This window comes from Mobula birostris, chromosome X (genome assembly GCF_030028105.1).
Source record: "Mobula birostris isolate sMobBir1 chromosome X, sMobBir1.hap1, whole genome shotgun sequence".
Taxonomy (NCBI): domain Eukaryota; kingdom Metazoa; phylum Chordata; class Chondrichthyes; order Myliobatiformes; family Myliobatidae; genus Mobula; species Mobula birostris.
The window spans coordinates 5622963-5648083 of NC_092402.1; the positions used below are offsets into that span (position 1 = coordinate 5622963).

The 25121-nt window shown below is 51.5% G+C and overlaps 1 protein-coding gene across 1 annotated transcript in view; it reads left to right on the top strand.

Annotated features, from left to right (window-relative positions):
- The window catches only part of LOC140191848 (junction plakoglobin-like), an 89035-nt gene that overhangs the window by 53378 nt on the left and 10536 nt on the right, over positions 1 to 25121 (top strand). The window contains exons 3-7 of the mRNA XM_072249639.1: positions 266 to 519; positions 1721 to 1959; positions 15022 to 15223; positions 19696 to 19840; positions 24016 to 24119. Coding sequence (XP_072105740.1) covers positions 266 to 519; positions 1721 to 1959; positions 15022 to 15223; positions 19696 to 19840; positions 24016 to 24119 — 944 coding nt within the window. The remainder of the gene's footprint in view (positions 1 to 265; positions 520 to 1720; positions 1960 to 15021; positions 15224 to 19695; positions 19841 to 24015; positions 24120 to 25121) is intronic.

The window sequence follows — 25121 nt, forward strand, 5'->3', positions numbered from 1 at the left end:
CCTTCCCTTCTCGGACGCGCCCCCCCCCTTCCCTTCTCGGACGCGCCCCCCCCTTCCCTTCTCGGACGCGCCCCCCCCTCCCTTCTCGGACGCGCCACCCCTGACCACCCCCCCCCCTAGAGCCTCCCCTCAGACCCCCCCCCGACCCTGCTCTCGCCACTTACGCCGTGTAGAGGAAAGGTGACCGTGATCAGGGTTTACCGCCGCGCGGCCCTCACCTCGCATTGTAACCTGTTCTCTCCCCCCCCCCCCCACCCCTCCGCAGAGATGGAGGAGCAGCTGGCCTCCACGCGGGGGCAGCGGGTCCGGGCCGCCATGTTCCCGGAGACCCTGGAGAGTGGCGCCCGCGTCGTGCACACTCAGATCGACCCCGGCCAGGAGACCAACGTCCAGAAGCTGTCGGAGTCTTCGCAGATGCTGAAGGCCGCCATCGTGCAGCTGATCAATTATCAGGACGACGCGGAGCTCGCCACGCGCGCCATCCCTGAGCTCACCAAGCTGCTCAACGACGAGGACCAGGTAACCGGCCCCCCGGGGTGTCCGGGGAGGGGCAGCACCGCCGGTGAGGGGGCTTGTCGCGTCCATTCCGGGGGGTGGGATGTGTAGCTCACTCACCTTTGGACCCTCGGCTCTCACCCGTGGCCCCCCTAGGTCGCCGTTCGCGCCCGGCCCTGGCGCGTGGGGCCCCCCCAACGACTCGGAGGCTCCATAAATGCCCTCAGTGTATCTGCCTCTGGGAGCAGGTTCCACCCGTCCAACGCAGGGAGCGGAGCATCTCCTCAGAGAGAGAGTGGCGGCTATTGAACCCGGGTCGCTGGCGTTACGGTAACCGCTACCCTACCCCGGCGCTCGCTGAACCACTGGCACTGTTGTCCCCTTGGTACCTCGTGCCAGGATATTGAACCCTGTCACGATCCCTCAGCTAGTTCAAAAGCTGCCTATCAGGTGCTCGGAAGCATGCCCTTAAACTGCGACACGAGGAATTCTGCAGATGCTGGAAATTCATGCAACGCACATTAACGTTGCTGGTGAACGCAGCAGGCCAGACAGCATCTCTAGGAAGAGGTACAGTTGACGTTTCAGGCCGAGACCCAAGGGTCTCGGCCTGAAACGTCGACTGTACCTCCACCTTAAACTGCTACCCTGGTCCCTTAAGGTTTTTACAGCCGGGGGTGGTAGAGGGGACAAGCTCCCACTACCTATTAAATGCTCCCAACGCCATGCGTCTCAAACAGCCTCTGACAACCAAGTCCAGCTCCAGGCCTTCACGTGTGGTTTAGCTACTAAACCCAGCGGAACCGTGTCTCCTGACAGGAGAAGGGGCACCGGCGCCTTAAAACCAGTCGCTCCGGGCAGATGGGGCTCGTCAGATCATCCAGGAGAACGTAAACTCTGATCTCAAACCTCCCGCTGCCTCGCGGCTAGACCCACTCACGGGGAAGGCATCGGGAGTGAACCCCGAGGGAAAAATCCGGAGCCGGAGTCCCTGAGGCAGTCCTACGTTGAGTTCAACGCTGACCGGCCCCTGCTGTTCCGTCAGATACAAGGGGAGTGGCAGCTTTCTCTCTGTAACGTACCGCCCAGGCTCGCGTATCGCGTAGACAGCCAGGATGTAACATCTACGTGCCGTGCGCCCTGAGGCTGATCGACGAGGAACCGCGGGAGGTCTCCTCGTTTCCGCGCTTGACCCTCCTCTCCCCCCCCCACTCTGCTCCTGCAGGTTATCGTCAGCAAGGCGACCATGATCGTCAACCAGCTGGTGAAGAAAGACGCCTCGTGCCGCGCCCTGGAGCAGTCCCCGCAGATGGTGGCGGCCGTGGTCCGGACCATGCAGAACACCAGCGACATGGAGACGGCTCGGCACGCGGCCGGCATCCTTCACAACTTCTCGCACCACCGCGACGGCATGCTCGCCATCTTCAAGTCCGGCGGGATCCCAGCCTTGGTCAGGATGCTGAGGTACGCTGCAATTCCGGCCCCACTGTCGCCCCCTTCTCTTCGCCTAACCTGGCCATCAGCTTCCCTATTCTCTCTCTCCCCCACCCCCCCCCACCATGGTACACCCTCTTCTCCTATCAGATTCAATAGACAACAGGTGCAGGAGTAGGCCATTCGGCCCTTCGAGCCAGCACCGCCATTCACTGTGATCATGGCTGATCATCCACAATCAGTACCCTTTTCCTTGCTTCTCCCCATATCCCTTCACTCCGCTATCTTTAAGAGCTCTATCTATCTCTTTTTTGAAAGAATCCAGAGAATTGGCCTCCACTGCCTTCTGAGGCAGAGCATTCCACAGACCCACAACTCTCTGTGTGAAAAAGTTTTTCTTCAACTCCGTTCTAAATAGTCCACCCCTTATTCTTAAACTGTGGCCTCTGGCTCTGGACTCCCCCAACATCAGGAACACGTTTCCTGCCTCTAGTGTGTCCAATCCCTTAATAATCTTATATGTTTCAATCAGATTCCCTCTCATCCTTCTAAATTCCAGTGTATACAACCCCAGTCGCTCCAATCTTTCAACATTCCATCTTCAGCCCTTTACCTCTTCCACCTATCATCATCCAGCTTCTTACTTCGTTCCCTCTCTCCCTACCCACCCACCTTCCCCCTCAGCTGGTCTCACCTATCACCCGTCAGCTTGTCCTCCTCCCCCTCCTACTCACCCACTTTTCCCCTCACCTGGTCTCACCTGTCACCTGTCACCTTGTTGTCCTCCCCTTCCCCCTCACCTGGTCTCACCTGTCACCTGCCAGTTTGCCCTCCTCCCCCTCCCCCCTCCCCCCCCACACCCACCTTCCCTCTCACCTGGTCTCACCCGTCACCAGTCAGCTTGTCCTCCTCCCCCTCCCCCACACACCTACCTTTCCCCTCACCTGGTCTCACCTGTCACCAGTCAGCTTGTCCTCCTCCCCCTCCCCCACACACCTACCTTTCCCCTCACCTGGTCTCACCTGTCACCAGTCAGCTTGTCCTCCTCCCCCTCCCCCACACACCTACCTTTCCCCTCACCTGGTCTCACCTGTCACCAGTCAGCTTGTCCTCCTCCCCCTCCCTCACACACCTACCTTTCCCCTCACCTGGTCTCACCTGTCACCAGTCAGCTTGTTCTTTTCCCTCTCTCCCAGCCTCCTTATTCTGGCTGAGTTTGTCCTGCATTTCCAGCATCTGCCGAGTCTTGTGCTTGGATCATGTATATTTTTCCCGCTGAAAGCTCGAAGTAAATGTTATTATCAGAGTATATGTACGTCACCATATACAACCCTGAGTTTCATTTTCTGGTGGGCACACTTGGCAAATCTATAGAATAGTAACTATAACGGGATCAATGAAAGATCAACCAGAATGCAGAAGACAACAAACTGTGCAAATGCAAATATAAATAAATAGCAATAAACAACGGGATCGTGAGATGAAGAGTCCTTAAAGTGAGATCATTGAGATGTTCCCACAAACAATGATGGGACAAGTGAGTGAAGTTATCTCTTTGTTCAAGAGCCTGATGGTTGGGGGTTAATAACTGTCCCTGAACCTGGTGATGTGGATCCTGAGGCTCCTGTACCTCCTTCCTGATGGTTGAGGGGTAATAACTGTTCCTGAACCTGGTGGTGTAGGTTCTGAGGCTCCTGTACTTCCTTCCTGATGGTTGAGGGGTAATAACTGTTCCTGAGCCTGGTGGTGTGGGTCCTGAGGCTCCTGTACCTCCTTCCTGATGGTTGAGGGGTAATAACTGTTCCTGAACCTGGTGGTGTAGGTCCTGAGGCTCCTGTACCTCCTTCCTGATGGTTGAGGGGTAATAACTGTTCCTGAGCCTGGTGGTGTGGATCCTGAGGCTCCTGTGCCTCCTTCCTGATGGTTGAGGGGTAATAACTGTCCCTGAACCTGGTGGTGTGGGTCCTGAGGCTCCTGTGCCTCCTTCCTGATGGTTGAGGGGTAATAACCGTTCCTGAACCTGGTGGTGTGGGACCTGAGGCTCCTGTACCTCCTTCCTGATGGTTGAGGGGGTAATAACTGTCCCTGAACCTGGTGGTGTGGGACCTGAGGCTCCTGTACCTCCTGTCTGATGGTTGAGGGGTAATAACTATTCCTGAACCTGGTGGTGTGGTACCTGAGGCTCCTGTACCTCCTCCCTGATGGCAGCGGTGAGATGAGAGCACGGCCTGGGTGGCCGGGGTCCCTGATGATGGATGCTGCTTTTCTGCGACAGTGTTTCATGCAGATGTGCTCTTCCACGTGAAATGTAGAGAACTCCACATGAAATGGACGGCTTTGAAATTCTGAATTTTTAATGAATTGGGAAATTTCCATGTTTTCTGACATTCTACCCCATGCGTTAGATCTTTAGCCCTTGTAACCTCCCTGTGGCTTCCTCATGCCCTCTTCCCTAATTACTTTTCTCCTTTCTCATCAGCAGAGTAGCCAACAGGTCTTTGTGAAGTATTCCTGTCAGATATAAAACAGTGAGGGCCTCAGCACTGTTCTCTCTAAGCACACACACAAAATGGCAGACATTCCACTCTGCAAAAACTCATTTCAGGGAGGTAGCACCATCAATTTGCGGGAGACTTCCGGGAGAGGTGGGATGTCTGCAATAGAGTAGCTCCTTAGCAGCTAGTCAGCTAGTTTAAATAACTTTAGCTATGCTAATGAACGAATGACACCTGATAAACTCACCTCAACATGTCTTTTACAGTCTTAACCCACCATGGGCAATAGAAAAGTCACTGTTGCAAACAGTGCAGCGAGCAACACTGTCATTATTTTGACCCCTATTAGGCAGGGGTACACTTCAGTGTAGTCTGGGGTGACGTACGTTTTATATTTTTTTTGGAACACTCTGCCATGGCACGTGTTCTCGTTCTCTCTCTCGCTCTGTCGTGGTCTCTCTCGCTCGCTCTCAAAAAAAATTGATTTCCGTGATATTGTATATAATTTGCAGGCATCAGGGAGCCACTATTAATATGCGGGAGACTCCCGGAACTTCCGGGAGAGGTGGGATGTCTGAAATGGCTGGAGGAACTCAGCAGGCCAGGCAGCATCTATGGGGAAGAAAGTAAACAGTCGACGTTTCGGGCTGAAACCATTCGGCAGTGTCTCAGCCAGTGTCCCGTACTCTTTTCCATAGAAACATAGAAAACCTACAGCACAATACAGGCCCTTCGGCCCACAAAGTTGTGCCGAACATGTCCCTACCATAGAAATTACCTAGGCTTACCCATAGCCCTCTGTTTTTCTAAGCTCCATGTACCTGTCCAGGAGTCTCTTAAAAGACCCTATCGTATCCACCTCCACCGCTGTCGCCAGCAGCCCGTTCCACACACTCACCACTCTCTGCGTAAAAAAACTTACCCCTGACATCTCCTCTGTACCTACTTCCAAGCATAGTTCCCTCTAAGCTGTGCACATGTGCGCGCGCACACATTTTTCAACCAGTGCACAAAGGAAATTAATGAGCGCACAGAAGGTTAGTTACCGAAAATAATGTTGTCGTCAATAATTATACTTATTGAAAATAATCTTTTACCTAACTGTTTCTGTCAACTAGTTAGTCAGTTTTTCAAATACCACAATGCACGTCACTAATTTACGTCACCTCACCTATCCTGTAGCAGTTTGTACAGCTGCATCACGGCGGCAGCCATATTTGGCACACGGTGTTCATATCATAAAGTTTACAAAGATCTGTTTCAAATCCTGTAGATAGCTTACTAAGTTTTTATTGAAAAAATATTGATTCACTATGTCGAATTCAAAAGAAGCGAAGGGCGTGACGCGCAAAAGAACTGCAAATTTGTTTAAAGTTGAATAGCTTAACAAAATAGTGGAAACTGCTACACCGAAAACTCATGAGGTCACAAACGTTCAGCTACGAGAAATATTTATGTATGATTCGGAAACTGGAGTTATGTTTGTATTGTCATGATGCGAAAGTTGCTGGAGAATTTGCTAGTGGAAAGAAATGGGATGATACTTGGAAACTTGACTTTTTGAAGTGTCATTTGGCAAGTAAATCGCATTTGGACGGTGTACAAAAGCTCAGGCAACAGAACACGTCATTACCCGTTACAGGAGCGCTATGCATGTTACGGTTGAGTGTAGATGAGCGAGAGCGAAAACAATCAAACCCAGAGGAGATCAAAGTTGAGGTACAAGAATGGTCAGCTTTTGATTTCTCTGCAATTTCAGATTGTGACTTCACATTTGGCGATGAACAAGTTAATGCCTTGTGTCTAAAATATCATGATTTTCGGGCTGAAAATATTGTAATAGTTAGACAGTTTAATGATTTCAAATTTTCAGTGCAAGAAAAAGTTAAATCCGAACCGATTTCAAACCTTGCTCCAGTGGTGGCATTTGTATGTCAAAATGAACAGTTCTGCGACCTTGCACAGTTGATGGACATTGGGGGAAGCTTTCTTGCGTCTAGTGCGGACTGTGAGCGAGGTTTTAGCCTAATGAATCAACTCAAAAACAAGCTGAGAAACCGTTTAGGTGAATGTCATTTGGATATGTTAATGAGAATCAAAAGCTATCAATGGGATGGAAGTTCTATTAGTTGAGATAGAGTTTACAAAGAATGGGTAAATGCCAAAGACAGGAGAGAGAAAAAATAACTGAGTGACTTAAATATAGAAACATAGAAAACAGGTGCCGGGAGTAGGCCATTCGGCCCTTCGAGCCTGCACCGCCATTCAGTACGATCATGGCTGATCATCCAACTCAGAACCCTGTACCAGCCTTCCCTCCGTACCCCCTGATCCCTTTAGCCACAAGGGCCATATCTAACTCCCTCTTAAATATAGCCCAATGAACTGCCAATGATAAAAATTAAATATCTCCAACCTGCTGGCATGAACATTGACTTCTATAACTTCTGTTAATACCCCTCCTCTCCTTCGTACCCCATCTCTTATTTATTAATTTATTCATTATTATCATTATGATTTTTTTCTTTCCCCCTTTTTTCTTTTTTTTTCTCCCTCTGTCCCTCTCACTACAACTCCTTGCCCATCTTCTGGGCTCCCCCCGCCTTCTTTCTCCCTAGGCCTCCCATCCCGTGATCCTCTTCCTCCTCCAGCCTCTTATCCCTTTTGCCAATCAACTTTCCAGCTCTTGGCTTCATCCCTCTCCCTCCTGTCTTCTCCTATCATTTTGGATCTCCCCCTCCCCCTCCCACTTTCAAATCTCTTACTAACTCTTCCTTCAGTTAGTCCTGACGAAGGGTCTCGGCCAGAAACGTTGACTGTACCTCTTCCTAGAGATGCTGCCTGGCCTGCTGTGTTCACCAGCATTTTTTGTGTGTATGACTTAAATATGTATGTTATTTTGTTATTCTGTGCAGTTTTATGTCAAATATTTTGTAAATCTACATAAACTGTGCCATCTGTGCATTCAATGCGCACATACTTTTGTCACAGGAAAAAAATTTGCTCAACGTAAGATTTTTGCGCACACTGACACTAAAAATTAGAGGGAACATTGCTTCCAAGCACCTTAAAACTGTGCCCTCTCGTGTTAGCCATTTCAGCCCTGGGAAAAGCCTCTGACTATCCACACGATCAATGCCTCTCATCATCTTATGCACCTCTATCAGGTCACCTCTCATCCTCTGTCGCTCCAAGGAGAAAAGGCCAAGTTCACTCAACTTATTCTTATAAGGCATGCTCCCCAATCCAGGCAACATCCTTGTAAATCTCCTCTGCACCCTTTCTATGGTTTCCACATCCTTCCTGTAGTGAGGCGACCAGAACTGAGCACAGTACTCCAAGTGGGGTCTGACCAGGGTCCTATATAGCTGCAACATTACCTCTCGGCTCCTAAACTCAATCCCACGGTTGATGAAGGACAATGCACCATATGCCTTCTTAACCACAGAGTCAACCTGTGTAGCAGCTTTGAGTGTCCCATGGACTCGGACCCCAAGATCCCTCTGATCTCCACACTGCCAAGAGTCTTACCATTAATACCAATTCTGTGATCATATTTTGACCTACCAGAATGAACCACCTCACACTTATCTGGGTTAAACTCCATCTGCCACTTCTCAGCCCACTTTTGCATCCTATCGATGTCCCGCTGTAACCTCTGACAGCCCTCCACACTATCCACAACACTTCCAACCTTTGTGTCATCAGCAAATTTACTAACCCATCCCTCCACTTCCTCATCCAGGTCATTTATAAAAATCACAAAGAGGAGGGGTCCCAGAACAGATCGCTGAGGTACACCACTGGTCACCAGCCTCCATGCAGAATATGACCCATCGACAACTACTCTTTGCCTTCTGTGGGCAAGCCAGTTCTGCATCCACAAAGCAATGTCCCCTTGGATCCCATGCCTCTTTACTTTTTTTTTATTTTGGCGTGCGTGTGCGTGCGCACCTGTGTGTGCGTGTGTCCGTGATGATGTCTTTTTCATGGCTTTTTCAAGGCGCGGAGCGAGAGAGAGACTGTGTGGCGCGCCGCTCCCCACACACACACTCTCGCAGTATTTTTCCCTTCATTTTACGAGGTCGAGTTGCGATCTCGACACTCAACCCGGCACGGATGGAAAGCGTACTCGGGAGCAGACCCGACTGGTTTCGAACCCGGGAACCTCCGCTCCCAGGTCCGGCGCTGATGTCGTTGCGCCACCAGCCGGCCCAACTTCCTTACTTTCTCAATAAGTCTTGCATGGGGTACCTTATCAAATGCCTTGCTGAAATCCATAGACGCTACATCTACAGCTCTACGTTCACCTATGTGTTCGTAGACGCTGCCTGTCCTGCTGAGTTCCTCCAGCGGTTTGTGCGTGTCGCTCGGATTTCCAGCATCCGCAGGTTTTTCTCTGGTTTGGGACTGTTCCCCGTTGCTTGCTGCTCATTACATAGTTCCAACCCAGAGGAGGAAAAAAAAATAAGTTATTTAAAGCTACCGTGATGTAACAGGCCGTTCTGGCCCAACGAGCCCACTCCGCCCAACTATAACCACGTGATGGTTTAACCTACTGACGCGTGCCTTTTTGGAATGTGGGAGGAAACCAGGGCGCCTGGAAGAAAGTTGAGTAGGTCGCGGAGAGAACGTACAAACTCCTCACAGTGGCAGAAGTTGAAATTGGCCCACTGCCGCTGTAGTAGCATTCTGCTCGGAACAATTTCCGTCATCTGAGACCAACCCCCCCCTCCAACCATCCAGGAAATGCTCTCTTCTCGCTGCCCACCACTAGGAAGGCAGAACATGGAGCCTTTGGTATTCTAACACCAGGTTGAGGAACAGGTATTACCCCTGTAACAGCATTATGCCTGTGGTGGCCAGTGCTGTCAGGGTTCTGAGTTGGATGATCAGCCATGATCATACTGAATGGCGGTGCAGGCTCAAAGGGCTGAATGGCCTGCTCCTGCATCTATTTTCTATGTTTCTATGTTTGCTGTTGTGTGCTGGGGCAGCAGGCTGAGGGTAGCAGACACCAACAGGACCAACAAACTCATTCGTAAGGGCCAGTGATGTTGTGGGGATGGAACTGGACTCTCTGACGGTGGTGTCTGAAAAGAGGATGCTGTCTAAGTTGCATGCCATCTTGGACAATGTCTCCCATCCACTGCATAATGTACTGGTTGGGCACAGGAGTACATTCAGCCAGAGACTCATTCCACCGAGATGCAGCACAGAGCGTCATAGGAAGTCATTCCTGCCTGTGGCCATCAAACTTTACAACTCCTCCCTTGGAAGGTCAGACACCCTGAGCCCATAGGCTGGTCCTGGACTTATTTCATAATTTACTGGCATGATTTACATATTACTATTTAACTATTTATGGTTCTATGACTATTTATTATTTATGGTGCAACTGTAACGAAAACCAATTTCCCCCAGGATCAATAAAGTATGACTATGACTATTATGCTGAGAACCATTTCCATTATCAGAGTCCGCCCCCACCCCGACTCCCCATCCAGGAAATGCTCTGTTCTCGCTGCCCACCATCGGGAAGGCAGATCAAGGAGCCTCGGGTATCCTAACACATTCAGTAAAGGGCAGTGCCCCTGTAACAGCATTATGCTAAGAACCATTTCCAACATCAAAGACCCCCCCCCCCCAATAAGAAATGCTGTCTTCTCGCTGCCTCCCGTGGGGAAGGAAGTACAGGAGCTTCGGGCGTCCCAACACCAGGTTCAGGAACAGGCGTTACCCTACCACCGTCAGGCTCCTGAATCATGTGGATAACTTCACTCACCTCTACACTGAACTGATTCCATTCTGCGACTCATTATTATCTGTTTCTTTCAAGTTGTAGAGTTTGCCTTTTTGCAGGTTAGTTGTTCGTCAGTCTTTTGTGTGTAGTTTTACATTGTTCCTATCGTGTTTATTTGTTCTACCCGTTACACTGCTGGCGTTTAGGGCAGCAATGAAGGTGATCTATCTCGGGGCTTCCTTCATCGCGTCAGTAGCCTCCTGTCGGTTTTCACCGCTGTCAGCCACGCAAGTCCCGGGTGGAGACTCAGGAATACCGTCGTACCCAGATGTAGAAGGACTCCTCATTGCTGTTTCCATAACAGTTTTGTTTCACCAGTCAGGGTTGTTAGCCCTGAGCTGGAACACCTCCCTCCCCCACCCTTCCAAAACCTGGAGGTTTGCCCTCTACCCTTTGACCTGTTTGTCAAAGGTGACCCAACCGAGAGCCAAAGCTTCAAGGCTCCGACTCCAGCCAGCACGCGCGTCTCCAAACCCTACGGCAAGTTTGGCATCGCCGTACTTTGAAAACCAATTTACCTTGAACTTCCCTGTTGGCCGGGTGATCTTTGTTTTGGGGCGCCACGGTAGTGTGACACTATCATAGCTCGGGGTGCCGGGCCGGGGACTTTGGAATTAAATTCTGACGTCGCCTGTAGGAAATTTTGTACGTCCTTCCTATGAAATGCGTGCGTTTCCTCCGGGTGCTACGGTCACCTCCCACGTTCCAAGCACGCACGGGTTAGTGGGTTAATCGGTGGTTGTAAATTGTCCCGTGATTAGGCGAGGGTTAAATCAGGTGGGCGGCTGGTTGGGCTGGAAAGGCCCGTTCGGCGTCTTCAAAATAAAATATCCACTCCAACAATGTTGCCTCCTGAGCCGTGAATATTTCTCTACCTTGTCAAAAGCCTTCTGGATATCTATTGTACATCCGTCCTTCGCTTGTGCCCTGTAGAAGGGACTCGGCCCGAAACGTCGACCATTCACACTTTTCCATAGTTGCTGCCTGGTCTGCTGAATTTCTCCGGCATTTTGTGTGTGTGTGTGTTGCTTTGGGTTTCCAGCGCCTCGAGATTTTCTGTCATATGTCCTTCCTTCGCCACACAGGGGGGTATTTCTCATTCAGAGAGATCTCCAGTCATTTGCTCGAAACACGATTTCTCTTCCGCCCAATATTCCCCCTTCAACAGTTGTTAAGTCCTCTGTTATTGCAGTCGTTAATAGTTGGCTGCAGTCGTTAATAGTTGGCTGGCGATGCTTTCTCGTGGCAGGCATTAAAAAGTCAGCGTCGAGTTTATTGCAGCTCGCTCGGATGGCGTGGAGCTGTCGTTCTGTGGCAGCAGAACGTTGTAAATTGCCTGAAGCCGTGCAGGAAGGAAGTCAGTTGCTTTCGCGGACCTCTCAGTAATCTGAGGGAGGGGTCGAAGCTGCTTGGGAGCCGTTGAGTGGATGACGCCTTCTCAGGGTTGGCAGTTCAGTCCGAGCACCCGGGTCGGGTCTGATGTTCTCCTGAGGGTGGCGAGGCTGATCTGGGACCCCCAGGTTCTGCTGCCGTGTGGGCACGAAGTTGGTGGTGGCTGTGCTTGGCGGCCGGGTCTGTTTGGACCCTTTGGCAGCTGCCCTCTGCGGGGGAGGTGGCTCTGGCTTGGCACGGCTCCCCCTTGAACCCCAGGGCGAGCGGTCAGATGTCTTAATTCCCATTCCCGTTCCGACGTGTCGGTCCGTGGCCTCTTCTTGTGCCGGGATGAGGAGCAACACCTCTCATTCCGTCTGGGTGGCCCCCAACCTTCATTTTTAAATCTTTTTATTAATTATTATTGAAAATTGACAAAGAAAAATACATTAAAATAATCAAGTCAATATATCAATAAGTATAATAAAAGTCAAACTATTAACCAAACTAAACAGTATATCAATAATAACTTTTAAAAAATGTTAAAGCTATATTTTTTTTTTAAAAAGTGAGAAGGAAAAAAGAACCTCTACTAACTAAAACAAAAAAAAACCCAACTAACAAACAAAAAAAACGAGAAAAAAAAAACCATTTGGAGCACAAACCCAGAGCTATACGCCATACAAGCTTCTATTTAAAAAAAAAGACATCAATCCGCCAACCAAATCCATTTACCCAAGAGTCAGAAGGGGACCATCTTAATTAACTCAAATCAAATGATAGTAGCGGGCAAAAGAGCCCCACCTTTTCTCAAAGTCAAATCGAGGATCAAAATTTCGACTTCTGATTTTCTGCAAACTAAGACATAACTGAGAGAACCACTGTATCAAAGTGGGAGCAGAGGCATCTTTCCATTTCAATAAAATAGCCCTCCTGGCCAATAATGTGACAAATGCAATTACATGTTGGTCTGATATCAAAATACCATGGATACATTGAGGAATTTTACCAAACAAAACTGTCAATTTATTAGGTTGTAAATTAATTTTTAAAGCTTTGGGTGGCCCCCAACCTGATGGCATGTACTGTATATTGATTTCTCCTTCTGGTTTTTAAAAGAAACATTTTTCCCTCCCCCACCCCCTCTTGTATTGCCCACTCTGGCCTCTTGCCGCTCCTCACCTCCCCCCGGGGACCCGCCTCCTTTCCTTTCTCCTGAGGTCCGCCCTCCTCTCCAGCCCTTCACCTTTCCCATCCAAAGCAGCACACGCAAAATGCTGGAGGAACTCAGCAAGCCAGGCAGCGTCTACGGAAGAAAGTGAACAGTCAGCGTTTCGGGACAAGATCCTTCCGCGGACTTACCCATCACCTTCCAGCTCGTCCTCTTTCCCCCTCCCCCTCCCGACCGTTTTATTCCAGCATCCCCCCCCCCCCCACAACTGCCTCCGCCCCTACCTTTCCAGTCCTGAGGAAGGGTGTCGGCCCGAAACGTTGACTGTTCATTCCTCTCCGCAGGTGCTGCCTGACCTCCTGAGCTCCTCCAGCACGGGGGTCTCCAGCCTTTTCTCTTCTACGGACTTGATAGCCCGTGGCCAAGTGGTTAAGGCGTCAGTCTAGTGATCTGAAGGTCGCTAGTTTGAGCCTCGGCCGAGGCAGCGTGTTGCGTCCGAGAGCGAGGTACTTAACCACACATTGCTCTGCGACGACACTGGTGCCACGCTGTATGGGTCCTAGTGCCCTTCCCTTGGACAACATCGGTGGCGTGGAGAGGGGAGACTTGCAGCATGGGCAACTGCTGGTCTTCCGTACAACCTTGCCCAGGCCTGTGGCCTGGAAACCTTCCAAGGTACAGAACGGTCCACATCGAAATCGATGGACAGCCGAAGGAGAAGAAGAAGAGCATTAAGGAAGGGGAGGGGTCTGTGGACCCCACATTAGGAACCCCTTCTCCCAGTGCTGTGTGTGTGTGTGTGTTTGCTGTTCAGTGCAACATCTCCCTAGTTTTAGATGTAATGCTGTACTGATAGGAAGAGGCCGCGCCCTGGATGGTGAAGGTCTTGATTGATGGATGCCCCCATGAAGAACCTCCTCTCGAAGATCGTGGGGAAGGTTTTGTGCCCGTGATGGAGCTGGCTGTGTCCGGAACCCCCTGCTGACCCTGTGCCTTCCATAGTAGGTCGTGGCGCAGCAGGTCGGAAATCCCTCTCCATGGCACCTCTATCGAAGTCTTTGGCGATGGAGTGAATCTCTCCAAAGCTGCAGTTTTGTGCTTGGCCTGACAGTCATCACCAGGACCTGAAATCCACCAGGACTCTGAGACTCCCAGTGGTAGGCTCTGTACAACTGGTCCTAGCATGTTGTATGCGGGCACGTGGCCAAGTGGTTAAGGCATTGGACTAGCGACCTGAAGGTCGTGAGTTCGAGCCCCAGCCGAGGGAACGTGTTGTGTCCTTGAGCAAGGCACTTAACCACACATTGCTCTGCGACGACACCGGTGCCAAGCTGTATGGGTCCTAATGCCCTTCCCTTGGACAACATCGGTGTCGTGGAGAGGGGAGACTTGCAGCATGGGCAACTGCAGGTCTTCCATACGACCTTGCCCAGGCCTGTGCCCTGGAGAGTGAAGACTTTCCAGGCGCAGATCCATGGTCTCGCAAGACTAACGGGTGCCTTTACTTCACCTTAGCACGTTGTAATTTTACTGAATTCAGTTCTCCCAGTTCCAAAAGTTCTACAGTGAAGCAAAATAACCATTAAATTCATAAACACAGGAGATTCTGATGAAGGGTCTTGGCCCACAGCCTGTTTGTTCCCCTCACTAGATACTGCCTGACCTGCTCAGTCTTGGACCAGAGGGCACAGACAGAGTGGATGTGGAAAGGATGTTTCCTATAGTGGGGGGAGTCTAGGACCAGAGAGCACAGATAGAGTGGATGTGGAGAGGATGTTTCCTATAGTGGGAGAGTCTAGGACCAGAAGACACAGATAGAGTGGATGTGGAGAGGATGTTTCCTATAGTCAGAGAGTCTAGGACCAGAGGACACAGATAGAGTGGATGTGGAGAGGATGTTTCCTATAGTGGGGGAGTCTAGGATCAGAGGACACAGATAGAGTGGATGTGGAGAGGATGTTTCCTGTAGTGGGGGAGTCTAGGACCAGAGGACACAGATAGAGTGGATGTGGAGAGGATGTTTCCTATAGTGGGGGGAGTCTAGGACCAGAGGACACAGATAGAGTGGACATGGAGAGGATGTTTCCTGTGGTGGGTAATGGCTGTGAAGGTCAAGTTATTGGGTATATTCAGAGCAGTGGTTCTTGGTCAGAACAGAATTGATAGGCCAAATGGCCTCATTTTGCCCGTAGTGATCTTTTGGTCTTTCATCTCTTCAGCCATTGACTTGATGTCTTGAACTTGCCCTCCAGCTCCCCCGTCGAGTCCATCTTGTTCTACGCCATCACGACCCTTCACAATCTGCTCCTGCACCAGGAGGGAGCGAAGATGGCTGTGCGGCTGGCTGACGGTCTCCAGAAGATGGTTCCTCTGCTGAAGAAGAGCAACGTCAAGTTCCTCGCCATCACCACGGACTGCCTGCAGCTGCTGGCCTACGGCAACCAGGAGAGCAAGGTAGGGGCCGTGTCGGGCTAGTGGGAAAGGAGGCCATTGGGAAAGAGCCCTTGAGTGTGGGTGGTGGGCAGGTAGTGCCGGGGCAATGGGATGAGAAACTGTCTCTGGCTGGGGAGAGAGCCCCCTCTAAATGGGAGCGGCAGTGCTTGCCCAAGCTGTGTGGCATAGAGACAGAGCGCCCAACGTGGAAACCGGCCCTTCGGCCCATCTAGTCCATGCCAAACTATTATTCTGCCTTCAAGAGAAAACCTGCAGATGCTAGAAATCCGAGACGCACACAGAGACACACACTCAGCAGGCCAGGCAGCATCTATGGTGGCAGGGGGGTGCAGGTAAAAAAAAAAAAGTACAATTGACGATTCGTTTCGGGCCAAGACCCTTCGACAGGACTGGCCCTGAAAACTCCCCCAGTCCACGCACTTATCCAAACTTCTCTTAAATGTTGAAATCGATCCCCCATCTACATGTAATTAGTGCTGGCAGCTCATTCCACCCTCTTGCCACCCTGTCAGTGTTCCCCTTGAACAGATCAGCTTTCACCCTTGACCCATGGCCTCTGGTTCTAGTCTCACCCAACCTCAGTGGAAAAAAGCCTGCTTGCATTTACTCTATCTATACCCCTCATAATTTTATCTACCTCTATCAAATCTCCCCTCATTCTCCTACACTCCAGGAAATAAAAGTCCAAACCTATTCAACCTTCCCATATAACTCAAGTCTCGACAACATCCTTGTCAATTTTCTCCTGACATCTTCCCTGCAGGTAGGTGACCAAAACTGCACACGATACTCCAAATTAGGCCTCACCAATGACTGGGTACAACTTCAACAGAACATCCCATCTCCTGTACTCAGAACTTTGACCAACGAAGGCCGGTGCGCCACAAACTTCCTGTACAGTTCTATCAAAGCAAAGCGAATGGGAAGGGTGAGGAGCTATCAGGGAAGGGAGATTAAAAAAAATCTGGAAGCCTGAGGCCCAAACATATCAAAAATTCAGCCGTATTTTTTTGACCATGTGTGCAGAAAACTGAAAGATGACTCGCAAGGGCCTGAATTATTGGGAAAGATTGGACAGGTTTGGAATTCATTCCCTGGCGTGTGGGAGAATGAGAGGAGATTTGACAGAGGTGCACAGAATAATTTTTGTGGTGGTTGGCATCCGTCTGTCTCGAAGGACAGTGGGTGATGATGACCATCATCACAAGCCTGGGCAGAAGGTCTGGAGATCCTGAGATGCCCAGCTGGTCAAAATCCCCCTCTCGGCCTCACCAGTGTAGCCCAAAGGAAAGCTTGTGAAGCAATACGTTTGGCACCAGCTCAGCTGCAGAAGCTGCTGGGAGGATGTTCAGTGACCTCCACTGAGGCTCCACTCCGGATTTGCTGTCTGGGTTCACTCCCGTAGCCTTCGTCTCTCCCCCGAGGCTGCCCCACAGGGCAGTAGGGCTGTTTACCCACAGCTGGGGGATCTGGTTCACGAGCACCAGGGTGTGTCCATATGCCGGTGGGCCTGTGTGCTACGTGTGTAGGGGCCAGACCTCCTCCCCGTCCCCTGTAGTTCAGCCCGAGTCCGAAAGGAGTTCAGTTTCTGTGTGTCACCGGCGAGGAGGCACTACACGAAGCTTGCTGTTGGAGAGGCTGGGTACGGGCAGGGAGAGACTTTCACATTCAGCTCTCCTGCTGGCAAGACGGCCAGCCAGCGGTGGGAGCTGAAAGTGAGAGCGACAGGCACCCCCCACACCGGACGCGTCACAGCAACCATTCGGACCCCAGAGTTATAAGCGGTAGAGATAGGGTGAACGGGGGAGAGATGGAGAAACTAGAACTCTAGGTCATGGGTCAAGGGTGAAAGGAGAAATATCCAGAGGGAGCAGTGAGGGGGAGTTTGCATCACCCTTGGGGTGGAAATGAACTGCCAACACAAGTGGCTGAAGCAATTTCAACATTTAAGAGAAGTTTGGACAGGTCCATGGATGGGAGGGCTGTGGTCCAGCTCAGTGGCACTAGGTGGATTAATGGGTCAACATGGACTAGATGGGCCAAAGGGCCTGTTTCTGTACTGTAGTGTTCTCTGACTATTTATACTGGGGAATCTTATAAATCTGTTTTCTTTTCCCCCAACACAATTTTTATATATTTGGAGCAGGTGTTCCCAGCCTCGTTCCTCGGACGTCCCACCATTAACGGGAGAGGTCCCTTGACCCCAGGCTGTGAACCCCCTGATTCAGAGACACTGGCCCTTCCGGCCCAGCGAGCCCAGGCTTCCCAGTTACCCCCACATGACCGTCTTTGCGGAGGTGGCGTGTGCTGGGGGCCAACGGCATCAACGCGGGTGATGCCAGTGGGCTCGATAAGCTGATTAGAAAGGCCGGCCCTGTTATAGGAGTCAAACTGGGGCACGCTGGAGGGCCGTGGTAGAACGAAGGGCCCTAACGGAAAATCCTGGCCCTTCTGGACAATGTTTCTCACCCTCTGCATGCCACCTTGGCTGAACAGAGGAGCACTTTTACTAATAGACTAAGACAACTGCGCTATATGAAGTCATTCTTACCCTCGGCCATTAGGCTCTATAATGAGTCAACCTGTAGCTGGGGAAGTGGTGACCCCTCCCCCTCCTGCTAGAGGTCATTTATTTTTTATTCTTTCTTACTTCCCTTCTATTATTTGTATATCTGGGCACTGGGACACTGTAATTTCCTTTGGGGTCAATGAAGTGTCTGTCTGTCTAACCTACTAACTGGTGGTCTTCCGAACGTGGGAGGAAACCCACGCGGCCCCGGGGAGAACGTCCCAAGCTCCTTACCGGGTAGCAGCGGAATTGAAACTGTGGCACTACGCTACGCTGATGGGCCGGCCATTTGGAGTCTCTCGGAAGTCGTCCCCTTCCTCGCTGGCGGTGACTGGGGGGCGGGGGGGCATTCGAAGGGATGGCAATGTGGTGGCTTGTGAGAGGTAAATGCTTGGCAAGTCGTGGGAGAGCTACAAGACAGCAGCAGAATTAGGCCATTCAGCCCATCAAGTTTGCTCTCCCATTCCATCATGGCTGATTTACTATCCCTCTCAACCCCCCATTCTCCTGCCTTCTCCCTGTCGTCTTTGATGCCCTGACCACTCAAGAACCTATCAACCTCTGCTTTAAATACACACAATGGCTCGGCCTCCACAACCGTCCGTGGCAACGAATTCCACAGATTCACTGCCCTCTGGCTGAAGAAATTCCTCCTCACCTCTGACGATCCGCAGAGTAGACCTTCATTGTCATTGGCCCAATAGCCAACAGAGTCCTGGTTTAACCCCTCGACCTAGGAGAGCCACTTCGAGTGTTCGAGTTGGGTGTGCCCCAAGTCCCCAGTACACTATGGTTTCCAAAGGGGGGAGGCTTCGGTGCCCTGGGAACCTGGACACGGCCAGCGATTTTTTTAACACCTTCAGTGATGTTCTCCTGGTTTAACCCGGAGCACAATGACTGCTTCACCGTTTGCTTCACCTAGAGCGCGGAACAGCCCCTCCCGGCCGCCCAGAGACCCTAGCCTAATCATAGTGCCATCTACAGTGACCGATCAGTGTCCCAACCACCGCACATCAAAGTTGCTGGTGAACGCAGCAGGCCAGGCAGCATCTCTAGGAAGAGGTGCAGTTGACGTTTCAGGCCGAGACCCTTCGTCAGGACTAATGAAGGGTCTCGGCCTGGAACGTCGACTGTACCTCTTCCTAGAGATGCTGCCTGGCCTGCTGCGTTCACCAGCAACTTTGATGTGTGTTGCTTGAATTTCCAGCATCTGCAGACCTGTTGTTTGCGTTTTTAAGTGTCCCAACCACGGCGTCTTTGGACTGGCGGTTGGAAACCAGAGCCCCCAGAAGAAACCCAGTGCTACTGGAATCAGTTGCATTTTTTTTTCCTTAAACATGCTTTTCAAAAGATAGTAGTTGAATTAATGCGAGACTAAAATCGTAGTTTTAATCGTGTCAGTAAAATGAAACAGCAAGTTGTATGTTTCACAAACTTTTCACAGTAGCGGTGGCTCGTTCCCACTTACAGGCAGAAGGTGTTATAACAGTGACATAATGGTGCTTCGAAGCTATTTCATTTATCGTTGGCGAAGTATTTGCACCTGACACACATTATAATTGTGCAACTGTTGGTTGGTTCACCCCTATCGACGGAGCTTCTGTTACCTTTTCAGAGGTGCCATCTTTTTTTATTGAACATGTTTAATCTATGCTTTGCTCCTCAAGGGATCTGTCTCCTCGTTTAAACTTTTTAACCGATGGTGAAGGATCGATGAGCCGAAGTTTCTCGCTCATTCCTGAACTGCTAAAAGCACCCGAGGGTGGGGGGGTGGGGAGGAATCTGAAGTAACCGCGAGTTCCCTTTACGTTACCGAGCGCCCAACTCCGTAACGCCCCAAGTTGCAGTCGCGGGGGTGGGGGAGATCCGTAACCCTGAAGCGTGTCTTCCTCTCGTTTCGCAGCTGATCATCCTCGCGAACGGAGGCCCGGCGGCCCTCGTCCACATCATGAGGACCTACAACTACGAGAAGCTGCTTTGGACCACCAGCCGTGTCCTCAAGGTCCTCTCCGTCTGCCCCAGCAACAAGCCCGCCATCGTGGAAGCAGGTAGCTGCTGCCTCCCGGAATTTATATACCCAAATTTATTTATTACTATTTATAGGTGAGGAACAGGCCCCTTTGAGCCTCACCAGCTATTTAACCCCCAGCCTAATCATGGGGCAACTTACAACCACCCATTAACCTCTTCTCTTGCACTCTGGGAGAAAACCCACGGGCAAACATGCTCGCAGGGGATGCCAGAATTGAACTTTGAACTCTGAACCCTGACGGCATCACGCTCGCCCCGGTGCTACCATGGAGCCCCACCCCCAGTTCCTTCCCTTCCGCTGGGACCCTTGTGTCTGCATCGTGGCCCGAAACTTGTAAATTTACCTGCCCTGGAGGCTCTCCAAATTTAAAGTTAAGTCTTCCCGAGGACTTATGATGTGGGGGTGAAGTGGGGGCATTTTCTGACCCCCCCCCCCCCACTTTGCTGTCAGGTGGACCACCACCCCCAATCTATGGAGGATTCATAAATTAAAACAGTACAGTGCAGTACAGGCCCTTCGGCCCACAGTTTGGTGCTGACCCTTTTCCCCTTCCAAGGTCAATCTAACCCTTCCCTCCTAGAGAAGCCCCCCCCAACCCATTTTTCTTCCTTAGTTGAAGTCACACGGCATGCTTGTCGTTAAGAGTCAGAGGTACTGAGTTCTATTTACTCAGAAAGTTACGCTGCAGTTTTGTAAAACTGGTTAAGCCGCTCTGGGAGTATCGCACACAGTTCTGGTCTCCCCATGACAGGAAGGACGTCACGGCTTCGGAGAGGGTGCAGGAGAGGTCTAGGGGGATGTTGCCCCTGGATTGGAGGGAGTGTGCTACAACAGGAGGTTGGACAAACTTGGGTTATTTACCTTTGAGCACCGGAGGATGAGGGGAGGGATCTGGTCGAGGTTCATAAGGTTCATGAGAGGACAGGGAGTACCTGTCTGAAATGTCCAATACCAGGGAGCATACATTGAAGGTGAGAGAGGGGGGTATTTTCAAAGGAGATCAGAGAGGCAAGTTTTAGACTGGTGGGTGATGAGAATGCGCCGCCAGGGGGTGGTGGGAGAGGCAGAAACATTAGGGACTTTTCAGCGACGTTTAGATACGAGGGGAATGGAGGGATATGGACATTGTGCAGGCAGATGGGGTTAGTTTAGTTGGCCACTCGATTACTAACTCAACTGGTTCATTGTAGGCTTAATGGGCCTTTTCTTGCTCTATCTATTTGTTAATCTAAGAGTTTCATAAATATCCCTAAAGTATCTGTCTCTACCACCACACTTGGCGGGGCATTCCACGCACCCACTACTGTCTGTGCAAAGAACCTACCTCTGATATCCCCTTCCTAAACTTTCCTCCAATCATCTTAAAATTATGCCTTTTTCATATTCCCCATTTCCACCCTGAGGGTAAATCTCTGCTGGTCCATTCTGATCATCTTGTATACCTCTAGCTCATTCTCCTTCACTCCAAACAGAAAACCCCAAATTCACTTAACTTTTCATCAAAAGACACCCTCTCTAATCCAGGCAGCATCCTGGTAGAACTCCTCTGCACCCTCTCTAATCCAGGCAGCATCCTGGTGAAACTCCTCTGCACCCTCTCTAATCCAGGCAGCATCCTGGTGAATCTCCTCTGCACCCTCTCTAATCCAGGCAGCACCCTGGTAAATCTCCTCTGCACCCTCTCTAATCCAGGCAGCATCCTGGTGAATCTCCTCTGCACCCTCTCTAATCCAGGCAGCATCCTGGTGAATCTCCCTCTGCACCCTCTCTAATCCAGGCAGCATCCTGGTGAATCTCCTCTGCACCCTCTCTAATCCAGGCAGCATCCTGGTGAATCTCCTCTGCACCCTCTCTAATCCAGGCAGCATCCTGGTAGATCTCCTCTGCACCCTCTCTAATCCAGGCAGCATCCTGGTAGAACTCCTCTGCACCCTCTCTAATCCAGGCAGCATCCTGGCGAATCTCCTCTGCAGCCTCTCTAATCCAGACAGCATTCTGACGAATCTCCTCTGCACCCTCTCTAATCCAGGCAGCATCCGGGCGAATCTCCTCTGCTCTCTCTCTAATCCAGGCAGCATCCTGGCGAATCTCCTCTGCACCCTCTCTAATCCAGGCAGCATCCTGGCGAATCTCCTCTGCAGCCTCTCTAATCCAGGCAGCATCCTGGCGAATCTCCTCTGCACCCTCTCTAATCCAGGCAGCATCCTGGCGAATCTCCTCTGCACCCTCTCTAATCCAGGCAGCATCCTGGTAGAACTCCTCTGCACCCTCTCTAATCCAGGCAGCATTCTGGCGAATCTCCTCTGCACCCTCTCTAATCCAGGCAGCATCCTGGTGAATCTCCTCTGCACCCTCTCTAATCCAGGCAGCATTCTGGCGAATCTCCTCTGCACCCTCTCTAATCCAGGCAGCATCCTGGCGAATCTCCTCTGCTCTCTCTCTAATCCAGGCAGCATCCTGGCGAATCTCCTCTGCACCCTCTCTAATCCAGGCAGCATTCTGGTGAAACTCCTCTGCACCCTCTCTAATCCAGGCAGCATCCTGGTAGAACTCCTCTGCACCCTCTCTAATCCAGGCAGCATTCTGGCGAATCTCCTCTGCACCCTCTCTAATCCAGGCAGCATCCTGGTGAATCTCCTCTGCACCCTCTCTAATCCAGGCAGCATTCTGGCGAATCTCCTCTGCACCCTCTTTAATCCAGGCAGCATCCTGGCGAATCTCCTCTGCTCCCTCTCTAATCCAGGCAGCATCCTGGCGAATCTCCTCTGCACCCTCTCTGATCCAGGCAGCATCCTGGCGAATCTCCTCTGCACCCTCTCTAATCCAGGCAACATCCTGGTGAATCTCCTCTGCACCCTCTCTAATCCAGTCAGCATCCTGGTAGAACTCCTCTGCACCCTCTCTAATCCAGGCAGCATTCTGGCGAATCTCCTCTGCACCCTCTCTAATCCAGGCAGCATCCTGGTGAATCTCCTCTGCACCCTCTCTAATCCAGGCAGCATTCTGGCGAATCTCCTCTGCACCCTCTCTAATGCAGGCAGCATCCTGGCGAATCTCCTCTGCTCCCTCTCTAATCCAGGCAGTATCCTGGCGAATCTCCTCTGCAGCCTCTCTAATCCAGGCAGCATCCTGGTGAATCTCCTCTGCACTCTCTCTAATCCAGGCAGCATCCTGGCGAATCTCCTCTGCACCCTCTCTAATCCAGGCAGCATCCTGGTAGAACTCCTCTGCACCCTCTCTAATCCAGGCAGCATCCTGGCGAATCTCCTCTGCTCCCTCTCTAATCCAGGCAGCATCCTGGCGAATCTCCTCTGCACCCTCTCTAATCCAGGCAGCATCCTGACGAATCTCCTCTGCAGCCTCTCTAATCCAGGCAGCATCCTGGCGAATCTCCTCGGCACTCTCTCTAATCCAGGCAGCATCCTGGCGAATCTCCTCTGCACCCTCTCTAATCCAGGCAGCATCCTGGTAGAACTCCTCTGCACCCTCTCTAATCCAGGCAGCATCCTGGTGAATCTCCTCTGCACCCTCTCTAATCCAGGCAGCATTCTGGCGAATCTCCTCTGCACCCTCTCTAATCCAGGCAGCATCCTGGCGAATCTCCTCTGCTCCCTCTCTAATCCAGGCAGCATCCTGGCGAATCTCCTCTGCAGCCTCTCTAATCCAGGCAGCATCCTGGTGAATCTCCTCTGCACCCTATCTGAAGCTTCCATGTCCTTCCTGTAATGAAGTGACCAGAACTGAACACAATATTCCAAGTGTGGTCTAGCCAGGGTTTTATAGAGCTGTGACATTATCTCTCGGCTCTTGAACTTCAGTCCCCTGAGTGATCAATTTGCGGGACACCGACCCAGTCCAGCTGTAGGGTCCTCTACCGTCACCTTGTATGCCTGGCCTATCAATCTTATTTTCTGGCTGCCCAGACGCACGATAGCGTAATGCCCCCTTTGTGTCTCCCGGGTTCAATTCTGGGCACCGCCTGCAAGGAGTTTGCAGGTTCTTCCCCCTTGGCCGCGTGGGTTTCCTCTGGGCTCTGCGGTTTCCTCCCATTGTTCCAAAGACGCCAGGGCTGGTGGGTTGGTTCGTCACGTGGGTGTCGCCGGGCAGGGCGGGCTCGTTGGGCTGGGGGAGAAAGAGAGAGTAACGTAACAGACCCCCTTGCAGAATTTAAGCTGTTGTCTCGTCGGGCAGGTGGCATGCAGGCCCTGGGTTTCCACCTGAACAGCTCGAGCCCCAGGCTGGTGCAGAACTGTCTGTGGACGCTGAGGAACCTCTCTGATGCAGGTACAAAGCAGGTGAGGACCCACTTCTGACGCGCTCTCAACATCGCTGCTAATGAGGTGCCCTGAGAACAGAGGTTCCCGACCTTTTGTTTTTTTTTAAATGCCGGGGAACAGTAACCGTTCACCAAGGGGACTATCGACACCAGGCTGGGAACCCTGGCCTCAGGCAGAGCCACGACTTTGCATACGGCTCTTTGAACTCGGCTGACAGGAAGTGGTGGCGGCAGACCTGTCCGTCACAGGCAAACCCCTCCCACATCGAGCCACCAACAGGGAGCGCTGTCACAGGAGAACAGCCTCCACCACCCAGGCTGTGCTTGGAAGGAGGTACAGGAGCCTCAGGACCCACACTACCAGGTTCAGGAACAGTTATTACCCCTCAACCATCAGGAATGAGGTGCAGGAGCCTCAGGACCCACACTACCAGGTTCAGGAACAGTTATTACCCCTCAACCATCAGGAAGGAGGTACAGGAGCCTCAGGACCCACACCACCAAGTTCAGGGACAGTTATTACCCCCTCAACCATCAGGAAGGAGGTACAGGAGCCTCAGGACCCCACACCACCAGGTTCGGAACAGTTATTACCCCTCAACCATCAGGAAGGAGGTACAGGAGCCTCAGGATCCACATCACCAGGTTCGGAACAGTTATTACCCCCTCAACCATCAGGAAGGAGGTACAGGAGCCTCAGGACCCACACCACCAGGTTCGGAACAGTTATTACCCCTCAACCATCAGGAAGGAGGTACAGGAGCCTCAGGACCCACACCACCAGGTTCAGGAACAGTTATTACCCCTCCACCATCGGGAAGGAGGTACAGGAGCCTCAGGACCCACACCACCAGGTTCAGGAACAGTTATTACCCCTCAACCATCATGAAGGAGGTACAGGAGCCTCAGGACCCACACCACCAGGTTCAGGGACAGTTATTAGCCCTCAACCATCAGGAAGGAGATACAGGAGCCTCAGGACCCACCCCACCAGGTTCAGGAACAGTTATTACCCCTCAAC